This window comes from Colobus angolensis, unplaced genomic scaffold, assembly GCF_000951035.1.
Source record: "Colobus angolensis palliatus isolate OR3802 unplaced genomic scaffold, Cang.pa_1.0 Scaffold13, whole genome shotgun sequence".
Classification (NCBI taxonomy): domain Eukaryota; kingdom Metazoa; phylum Chordata; class Mammalia; order Primates; family Cercopithecidae; genus Colobus; species Colobus angolensis.
Genome location: NW_012114252.1, coordinates 5476650 through 5488213, shown reverse-complemented (window position 1 = coordinate 5488213; position 11564 = coordinate 5476650). Strand labels below are relative to the sequence as shown.

The 11564-nt window shown below is 39.4% G+C and overlaps 1 protein-coding gene across 1 annotated transcript in view; it reads left to right on the top strand.

Annotated features, from left to right (window-relative positions):
* Positions 1-5417, top strand: part of ABCC4 (ATP-binding cassette, sub-family C (CFTR/MRP), member 4) — a 237785-nt gene extending 232368 nt beyond the window's left edge. The window contains exon 31 of the mRNA XM_011933938.1: positions 3569-5417. Coding sequence (XP_011789328.1) covers positions 3569-3676 — 108 coding nt within the window. The 3' untranslated portion in view covers positions 3677-5417. The remainder of the gene's footprint in view (positions 1-3568) is intronic.
* The last annotated feature ends 6147 nt before the right edge of the window (positions 5418-11564 follow it).

Sequence of the window (11564 nt, the reverse complement as noted above, 5' to 3'; positions counted from 1 at the left end):
CGGGAGGCGGAGCTTGCAGTGAGCGGAGATCCGGCCACTGCACTCCATCCTGGGCGACAGAGGAGACTCTGCCTCAAAAAAAAAAAAAAAGAAATTGAGAATGCATGTTTTGCCTTTCTTCCTCCTTAGCTTACAGAATTGGGCAATTGCAATCTCTCTCTGTCAGGACCTCACCAATGTACATAGGTCAAAGATGTTTCTTTTTGATTGTTTATTGACATACCTTAGTGTTCCTCCAATTAATTGGAGAACTTTACTTTCCTATGATTGTTGAGGCCTGCTCTTCATAGACATCTTCTCAGCCTTGCCACAGCTCCACTGGTTCCAGTTGCATATGGCAGCCCTTCATGATATTTTACCATTCAAGCTCTCTTAATTTCACAAAGATTTAGCTTATTTTTTATTAATGAATATCTTTAATGCTTACAGTGGTTTCTGAAAGGAAAAAGACAGAAAATTCATTACTCCATTATCTTAAAAGCAGAAGTCCTTTCTAAGTCTCCATTACTCTTTGACTTTGACAATATTCATGCCAATTATGTACACCAAAATTAGACTGGATTTAAAAATGATGAACTTGAGGCCATGAGAGTTACTGTGATTGAATTAGGTCCATACACATCAGTAAAAATGGACTGACAGGGTCTTGAGCCTGAATTCAACACATCAGATGGTATCTTAGGCATGCAGTGTCAATCAAAGCCCAGTCGCTCTCCTTCGTCCACGTGGGGGAGCTTGTATTGCTCTGTTGATTTTAGTAAAATCTAGCTCTGTTATGGTGGCTTCACTGATGAGCTAGAGTTTAAATACTGAACTTAGTTTCAACCTACATTAGAGGAACTATAATGGAGCAAACTCAAGAAAAGAAGGAAAAGAGGGACAAGGTTTCCCATACTCACTGATACTCTTCTTGCCACAAACGTGAACGCTTATGGCATTGTCTCCCTTAAGCTTCAGAGTCCTTCTAACCTGCTGCTGTTATCCCCTTTTGACACATGAAAATGCTAAAGTAAAAGAAGCTGAGTAACTTTTTTTAAAATTTTTATTATTATTTTTTTTGAGACAGAGTCTCACTGTGTCACCCAGGCTGGAGTGTAGTGGTGTGATCTTGGCTCACTGCAATCTCTGCCTCCTGGGTTCAAGTGATTCTCCTGCCTCAGGCTCCTGAGTAGCTGGGACTACAGGCGTGCACTACCATGCCTGGCTAATTTTTGTATTTATAGTAGAGATGGGGTTTCACCATGTTGGCCAGGCTTGTCTCAAGCTCCTGACCTCAAGCGATCCGCCTGCCTCGGCCTCCCACACTGCTGAGCTTACAGGCGTGAGCCACCGTGCCCGGCCTGAGTAACTTTTCAAAGCCACCAGTTCAAAGGTGTTCATACTCCGACTTCTATGATCTTTCACTTCTGCCTTTCTGCTTCCCAGGTTACCATATTCACTCAGCTGAAATTGTCTCAGCCACAGCTTTGGGATTCTGTAAAGATAAAAGATGCACCAGAGGGTTTCCTAGATGCTTTGTCTTCATCCTTCAAGCCAGGCGATACTGCCACGTTCTGTGTACTTAGGGGCCACTTCTCTGAGCAGCGTTCATCATGACACCCAACACTAATGCGGCGGGTTTTCAATCTGTTGTCTGTGGCCATTAATCAGTTCCTGTGACGTAGGCTATTGTTATCTCATGTTACAGATGAGGCAGCTGGTAGAGAGAGTGGTTAGGTAATTTTTCCAGGATCAGCAATGAATCTCCAGAGAGCTGAGACTGGACCTGTCCATCCCAGACGTAGCTTACAACATGAGGGCTTTGCTAAAAGTGGTTCAGTAATCTCAACTCCCTTCATCACCTGCACTGTAAAAAAGATGTTTTATCTCACCTGTGCTGTTATAGTGTGTTATAAAACCTGGTAGCAGAAGAGAAAAAGAAAGGTCAAATCAAAGACTATATACACAAGATTTGTTTTTGACTAAGTATTTCAGACCATGAAGCTAAGACCATTTGGGTGTAAAATTGATAATAACAACACTTTCTTTATATAAAAAAAATACATCAAGAGGGTTACACAGAAGGAAGCATCCTATTTAGGGAAGGCTATCGAGCAGTAGAAAGTGATGTGAATGTCTATTTGTTCTTTTGGTTGTTTTTAGTTTCACTAAGGAATAGCCTTTTTGATAAATCTATAACGGCACAAAATATGGCTAGCTTGAAAAAGTGGGAGAGGGAGATGATACGAAATTATCCCCTGGAAAGTCTTGTTTTTGAACACTTGCATTATAATGGAAATAGCCTCAGGTTTCCTCTGGTGGCATTCCAGCATTATTGGACGATTTATTTTCTCCTTAAGTGACATTTTAATATATAGTGTGTTATATGTAATGTTTCTGGAGTAACAAGCATGCAAGAAGTGAGAGAAAAAGAAAGTACACTTAATATGTAGGCAGGTATCTCAGCACTTTCTTTTTCGTATGTGAAGCCCATTATCTCCAGTGATAACTTTGTTGACAGCACCCACAAATATACTCGGAGCAAGATTTTATAAAATAGATCCAGAATCGTGTGACTAAGAGACCCAGCTGACACGTGTCAGCCTCAGATACTTGCTACATTTTCTGTTTTAAAGACTCAAACGAAACTTTTCACATTCTTCTTTGGGGAAAAAAAAAATTACATTTGAAGTCCTTTTTCACCCAAACACATTTTGAGATAAGAGCTCACAAGTCTTGACATTATTTCATTTTGTTATGCGCATCTGTCAAGGAACCAAGATACGATACAGCTACTAAAAACTGATGATCGCGGAACAGAGAAACTTGACAGTATTTCATTTCCTTTATGTTCTGATTATACGTTTATCAGAAAACCTGTATCTCTTCTAGTTCAGCTAGAAATTGCAAGAATTCAGGAACTCAAAGGCTTGGCAAAGAACTGTCCTATTATTTGGTATCATCTTACATTTTAGAGAAGTTGCTTGGTGGAGTCATTGTTAAAGCTTTTGCTTCTCTTTTCATTATTGTGGGCCACTATCCACAGACCACATTTCTATAGGCCCTATAACTGCTTTGCCGCACAAATTAAACGCCGGGATGTTTCATACATATACGCCAGCATTTCAATGCTTGTCAATCAGAGTTTATAAAATATAGGGATTACAACTTGATATTAACATCCAAAACTATTGTGCTCATTTTATGTGTGAAAATGAGAAACCCTCGTGCAGACGCTAGATTTCCCAGCCTTTGTCACCCTGTTTTTAATTTATCTCCAGGTTTTGAGTCAGTAAAATGATTCTGCTTATCAATTTAATACAGAGATAAAACATATCTATGAATCAGAGTGATCGGAACTAAAATGGATCTACAGGTTGTTTGGCATTTAACCCAGCCCTGCTGAGGGTTCTAGTGGGGCTAATTCCTCTTTCAGTAGATTCATCCCTGTTCTTAAATTGTGTCTCAGTGAGGGATATGATCTGCTTCACATGAAGAAGTGGACACAGAAGTGCATTGTTTCAGGGAGGAGGACTTTAAAATTTCGAAACATTCTTTTTATGCTTGCCTTTTTTTTTTTTTTTGGCAGGTATACTTCAAAAGAAATTATCCACATATTGGTCACACTGACCATATGGTTACAAACACTTCCAATGGACAGCCCTCAACCTTAACTATTTTCGAGACAGCACTGTGAATCCAACCAAGACGTCAAGTCTGTTCCGAAGGTGTTTTCTGCCAGTTTTTGGACTATGTAAACCACATTGTGATTTTTTTTACTTTGGCAACAAATATTTATACATACAAGATGCCTGTTCATTTGAATATTTCTCCCAACTTATCCAGTGATCTCCAGCTCTAACAAAATGGTTTATTTTTATTTAAATGCCAATAGTTGTTTTCTAAAATCCAAATCAGAGATGCAGGCCACCAGTTAAATGCTGTCTATCAGGTTTTGTGCCTTAAGAAACTGCAGAGTCAAAGCTCATTTTTAAAGGAGTAGGACAAAGTTGTCACAGGTTTTTGTTGTTGTTGTTTTTACTGCCCCCAAAATTACAGGTTAATTTCCATTTATATCAGGGATTCTATTTACTTGAAGACTGTGAAGTTGCCATTTTGTCGCATTGTTTTCTTTGACATAACTAGGATCCATTATTTCCTCTGAAGGCTTCTTGTTAGAAAATAGTACAGTTAAAACCAATAGGAACAACAAAAAGAAAAAGTTTGGGACATAGTAGTAGGGAGTATGTAACCCTTACTCCTCACCAAAAAAAAAAAAAAAGGATATATGGTTAAAGGATAGAAGGACAATATTTTATCATATGTTGTAAAAGAGAAGCAAGAGAAAATATTACTTTCTCAAAATGGAGGCCCTTAAAGGTGCTTTGATACCGAAGGACACAGATGTGACCGTCCATCCTCCTTTAGAGCTGCATGACTTGGACATGGTAACTGCTGCAGTTTTAGACTCAGCGTCATGACACTTCCCAAGAAGGCCAAACCTCTAACCGACATTCCTGAAATATGTGGCATCATTCTTTTTTGGATTTCTCATTTATGGAAGGCTAACCCTCTGTTGACTGTAAGCCTTTTGGTTTAGGCTTTATTGAAATCCTTTCTAAATTGCATGAATAGCCTCTGCTAACATGATGAGACAAACTGAAAATTGTTGCAAGCATTGACTATAATTATGCAGTATGTTCTCAGGATGCATCCAGGGGTTCATTTTCATGAGGCTGTCCAGGTTAGTTTACTTCTGACCACTAATAGCATTGTCATTTGGGCTTTCTGTTGAATGAATCAACAAACCACAATGCTTCCTGGGACCTGTTGTACTTTATTTGAACTGTGGGTCTTTAATTTTTCTTGATGGTGGTGGCTGTAACATGTTGAGTTCAGTTTACTAAAGGTTTTACTATTATGGTTTGGAGTCTCATGACCTCTCAGAATAAGGTGTCACGTCCCTGAAATTGCATTTATGTATATAGACATGCACACGTGTGCATTTGTTTGTATACATATATGTGTCCTTCATATAGCAAGTTTTTTGACTCATCAGCAGAGAGCAACAGATGTTTTATTGAGCAAAGCCTTAAAAAGCACACACACAGCTAACTACCAAAATACATTGACTGTAGTAGCTGTTCAACTCCTAGTACTTAGAAATAAATGTATGGTTAATGTTCAGTCCAATAAACCACACACAGTAAATGTTTATTAATAGTCATGGTTCGTATTTTAGGTGACTGAAGTTACAACGGTGATCATAATGAGGTTTGTTAAAACGTTAGCTATATTCAAAATGTCTATATGTTTATTTGGACTTTTGAGGTTAAAGACAGTCATATAAACATCCTGTTTCTGTTTTAATGTTGTCATAGAATTTTTTAATGAAACTAGATTCAGTTGAAATAAATGATAGTTTTCATCTCCATTCAGAGATCTGTATTTCTGTGCTTCGAGGGATTCCTGACTCATGTTCTTGCTGATGAATGCCAGTGAGTTTTCCTGAGGTCGAAAAATACGGGATCAAAGGATACCTTCTATCATCAACCGGTTCTCTTGGCGAATTAGGTGTACCAAATATTCTAACGGGTAGATTTCAGTGGGTTTCAGACAGTTTGAAGCAGTTGCTATTTAAACAAGTCCATCTGTACCCTTCTAGGAAGAAAGAGTATTAGCTTATGCCTCAGGCTTGAGCAGTATTAAATGGTTGAGGTTTTTGCTTTTGGTTTTGGTTTTGAAGATGACTTTGTCCAAAACTAACAAGAAATGTCTATTGCTGTTACACTGAAATCACTATTAAATAATGATTCTCGAAGTGTGGTCCCTGGACCAGCAGCATAGCGCATCACCTGGGAACTCATTAGAAATGCACATTTTTGTGCCTCACCCCAGATCTACTAAATCAAAAACTCTGGTGGTGGGGACCAGGAATGTGTGTTTTAACAAGCCCTAAGGTGATTTTTTTTTAAGGGTCCATACTAATCTTCTCTGTATCATTACAATTTTAGTATATGTGCTACTGAAGCGAGCAACCTAAGCGTGATTCTGATGCAGGCTAAAGTCTGAGAACCAGTACCATAAACTATAAAGAACTCTTAAAACTCATTAAGAAAAACACAGAAAGCCCAATTAGAAAAATGGATAAGAGATGTGAATGGGTATTTCACAAAAGAGAATATCCAAATGGCCTCCCAAAGTGATGGGATTACAAGCGTAAGCCACCATGCCCAGCCTGGTATAGAGATTTCTCAAAAAACAAACCTAAAAATAGATGTCCCTTATGGCTGGGTGCAGTGGCTCACACCTGTAATCTGAGCTCTTCAGGAGGCTGAGGCAGGCGGAACACCTGAGGTCAAGAGTTCGAGACCAGCCTGGCCAATATGGTGAAACCCCATCCCTACTAAAAATATAAAAATTAGCCATACATTGTGGCGCATGCCTGTAATCCCAGCTACTCGGCAGGCTGAGGCAGGAGAATTGCCTGAACCCAAGAGACAGAGGCTGCAGTGAGCTGAGGTCATGCCGCTGCACTCCAGCCTGGGTAACAGAGTGAGACTCTGTCCCCCCCCCCAAAAAAAAGGATGTACCATACAAACCAGCAACCCCACTAACTGTGTATTTACCCAAAAGAAAAGAAATATATATATTTCTTTCATCAGTATATCAAAGGGATACCTGCATTCTCGTGTTTATCATAGCACTATTCACAATAGCAAAAATACAGCATCAACCTAAGCGTCCATCAACAGATGAAAGAATTTTGTATATGGTGTATATATATATATATGTACCAGGCAATACTATTCACCCACAAAAAAAATAATGGAAACATGTCATTTGCAGCAACATGGATGGAACTAGAGGTCATTCTGTTAAGTGAAATAAGGCAGGAACAGAAAGACAAACACCACATGTTCTCTCATACTGGAGCTAAAACATTTAGTCTCATGGAAACAGAGAATACAGTGATAGATACCAGAGGCTGGGAAGGGCGGGTGGGTGAGAGAGGGAGGCTGGTTAATGGGTATGAACACAGGTAGAAGAAAGAAGTTCTAATGTTTAATAGCAGCCTAGGGTGACTATAGTTAGCAACAATATATTATATATTTCATAGTAACTGGAAAAGAGGACTTGAAATGTTACCAGCACATAGAAATGATAAATACTGAAGGTGATAGATACCTTCAAGTACCCTGGCTTGATCATTACACATTCTATGCATGTAACAAATACATGTATCCCATAAATATGTAATTTTAAAAATATATACTGTGTATCAATACAAGAAATAATGCTAGATGCTTTTAATAACACTTTAAGTGGTTGATGTCTTGTGAAGAAACAACTTTAATCAATTCAATGAGTCAGTGAATTAGATTTATTATTTAGTATTGTTCAATTTAGTGAGTTGAGTTAATGTTAATTTATCAGCTGATTAACTTGTCCTTATGTACTGCAATGAAAATCTGTGTTCTTCTTTCAGAGGGTTTGACTGTGGAGATTTTAGAAGCCCGTCTTCTCAAATCTCGGTATTTGTTTCAAATCCTATTCTCAAAAGATTAATGATGTTCAGAATTGTATGCCCTGAAGTGTGTTAGATTTTGCACCTGAATGAATGTGTAAGTCACTTCCCACAACCAATTCTGTTTTAGAGTGTTTTCAAGCTGTGCCTTTACCTAGAAAACTGTATGACATTGTGGCCACCACAGCTCAAAATAACATCTTTATAATTCCACAAATGTGATATGCATTACTAATGGACATATTTTACTAAAAGCAAAGAGAGAAATCTTTCACCTGAAATAAAGAAAACTTAAGAATGTTCAACAAGTAATGCTCATCCTAAAAGCCATGACTATGCTCAACCCAACTTATTCACCAAATGGTCTAATTCTCAAATCCTCATTCTTTGAAAATTGAGTAAATGTGTGTCAATGAAATACTTCCATCTTACTTGGTAATCAGTATAGTTATGGACTACATTATTTCCCAAATACAGATTGAAAAACAAGTAGTTTTCCTCAAAAATTGAAACTCATGGTTTAATTTCTATAAAATATGTTATATGTGTTTTAATGGATATGTTGATCCTTATCAAATGGAAGTTTTCAACCCAGAGGGTAACTCATTCACATACAGAGTCCTTGTTTCCACTATTTTATATTTGATTTCAGGATTTAGAAATAAGTGTTACGATTCTGCAGAAGCTAGGCAGGGGTTGGGAAGAAATAAGTCTTATGAATATAACTAATTTTCAAGTAAAAATCCTCCCCAAGCCCTAGAAGCTTCTTTGGTCTGTGCTGCGCTTTGATTATCTGGGATGCAGACTCTGAGATGGAGCTTGGTGTTCCAGATGTTGATTACAATATTATCCTTGGGATTCGGATTAATCTTTGTGTAATCAAGAGGGAAGAAGCAGGATTGGGTAGAGGGAGAAATCAAGCTGGAGTGCTAGCCAGAGAGACCAGCTGACCCCACCAGGAACCCTGGAGCTAAAATGGTCAATGAGGGTCATCTGTGTGCCAGTGGCCAAGGCTTTCTCCCTCCACCTTGATTAGTCATTGCATGTGGGCTGCCCCTAGAAGGGCTGACAGCAGAAGATTGCCCAGCAACTAAACCTCCAGCAGCTGGGACAAGTCCTTGAAGGGGGTGATGGGTGGCACATCTCCATGTCCACCACAGTATATGTTCCAGCTGTGGAGGGAGATTATTGGAATGTTCAGTGGCAGAAGACTCCTGGTGATTGGCATTTAAGTCAAAATGAATTGCCAGTTGACAAGAGATGGCTGATTAAGTGATTGTCTTCAAGAACCTGTGACCTGAAAAAGAGAAGAGAAGGTCCATGTAGGGGAAATATCCTGGTTGTCCTTATTCTCTAAAATCAGCGGTGTTCATTTATTCCAGGAAGTGATCTTAAGAGCAGTCTTCAGATTGGTTAACTCCTATATATGTCTATAATACCCTGAGTACCCCTCATTACAGTGAATCATAGATGGGGTCTGCAGTGTACAGGACTCCTGCTTAGAAGGACCCAGCACTTAGTTTAATGCCCTGTTTTCACCATCTAGATATTCTGAATTTTCAAACAAAGGGCCCTGCTTTTTCATTTTGCACTGGGGCCTATAAATTATGTACGCTGCCCTGAGTATTTGTGGTTCTGTTTCCTCTCTAAACCATGAGCTTCTGAGGACTTGGACCATGCCCTGTTCATTTTAAAATCTGCATCTTCTAGCACAATGCCTGTCACATCGTGGGTGCTCATAAATGTTTGTTATGTGAATGGATAATGGCTAGGAAGAAGCCTTCCTTTAAACTATAATTCTGAGATTTAAAGGGGTATCCTAGGGTAGTAGAAAGATCCCTAGTTTGGGGGTCAGTCACATATATCTGGCTGCCAATTCTGTCTTAGCTACTCCCTAGCAATGTTGGGTGACCAAAGAATATGCTGTCCGCCCGGGCAATAAATTGGGACTGTCCTTGACAAATGGGGATATGGCCACCCTATAGCCGTGTAGCCTTGGTTACATGCTTGGATAAGTTTCTGTCTCTATGAACCTCAACTGCTTCATCTGTAAAATGGACATAGTTCTTGAACTTGCACAGTTGCTTTGGTTGGGATGATTGGTGGACCAAGAGCATCCAACAGAACAGCAATGTTAGGACCCAGAGGGAAATGCATTGAGTTTGGATAGTAAGAAGTTCCCCCTCTTCCACCATGAGAGGAGAGTAAGATAAATGTAGATGAAGGTAGGTTTGTAAACTGTAGAAGGTGTATTTCAGGGGATCCTCACCATGGTCTAGACCGAACTGTTCTTACTTTACATAGAGTTAAAATGAAACAAGCACACGCGAGAAGGAGCCCAAGCTCTGGAGTCTACCGTCCTGGATCCGGATGCTGGCTCCTCTGTGCAGTGACTGCCTGGGTTTGGATCCAAGTTCTACTACCTATTAATTATTGGCCCTTGGGTTGGGAAGCACACTATGCTTCCATTTGTTTTTCTGTAAAATTGAGATTGGGGTAGTACTTTTCTCAGAGGGCTGTTGGGAAGATGAAATATGAAGGACATACTCTACAACAGTGCCACTCAAAGCATCATGGTCTGCGGGCTAGTGCCAGGCCACGAACTGTTCATAACCTCAGGCCACAATAAGTACAGGAATTTCAGGAAAGCTGTTAGAAACCTTTATAGGCTTTTGACTTTGCCATGACATCCAAACTCATGATTCGGGGACTCCTTGTGGAGCAGCCAAGAGTTTGTTGAACTTGGATAATGAGACATGTGTGGTGTGAGTAGCACATTAGCCATGTACAGTAGAACCACTTATTAGTTTGCAATGGATTGAAAAGTTAAAATAATTAAATAAAACCTATTCTTAACCCCAGATAATTGAGAAGCACCATTTTAGAACAATGCCTAGTGTGCAATTAGCTCTCAATAAACACAAGCCTCTTTATTAATTAGGGAAAAATCATACCATGACTTTTGTGTTTAAAATTAGGCTATGTAGACTTTCAAAATGCTCTACTATATATTAGCAATATTTTAAAGCAGCATTAAAAGCTTAAATCCTGCTCATGTTAATTAGGGATGTGTAAAGTCTAAAAGTATTTTTAAAACAAAATGATGCTATGCATATGTTTATGCCAAGTCTATTCTTGAATTAACAGCATGATCTTGCTGTTTAAGGCAATAGCTGGGTACACATCAGGCCATTTGTAAAAGTAGGGAACATGGGGCCGGCTGTGGTGGCTCATGCCTGTAATCCCATCACTTTGGGAGACTGAGGCAGGCAGATCACCTGAGGTCGGGAGTTCGAGACCAGCCTGACCAACATGGAGAAACCCCGTCTCTACTAAAAATACAAAATTAGCCAGGCATGGTGTCCTGAGCCTGTAATCCCAACTACATGGGAGGCTGAGGCAGGAGAATTGTTTGAACCCGGGGGGCAGAGACTGCAGTGAGCCAAGATCGCGCCACTGCACTCCAGCCTGGGCAACAAGAGCAAAACTCCGTCTCAAAAAAAAAAAAAAAAATGGCAGTGGGGGAAACACCAGTTGATATACAGGGTGTCGGCTTTCCTTTAAAAACAAAGAACGTGGGTTACCTGAGGTTTTGCTTTTTAAACTTAATGTTCTAAAAAAAGAAAACTCATCTTTTCAAAAATAAAGCAGCAGTGTAGGTTGAAAGCTGAGAGAAACATGTTTATTTGAATTTAGAACTAAAAAATAACAGAAGAATAACATACCCTGGCCCTAAACGACCTTCGCTTACACTCCAGTTTATCTCACTTGTCACAGTGGGGGGTCCACATCGGGATTATATGGTTTTTCAAGAAGGACCAAGATAAAAACTTAGATAAACTACGAATACTTTACAGAAAGCCTACATTGGAAAGTTCTGGCTAAATTCAGTAGTTTGCTCAGCAACCATGCGCATAAAACAACCAATGCACAATTATCCGTAGCAATAGATGGAAAGCCTTGGGTGTTGCAAAACAGCGTTTGATCCAAAAGTTACTCATATTTGACTTTGGAGGGCATTATGAGAAACCTTTGAAAATAAAGTTTTGCAGACTAC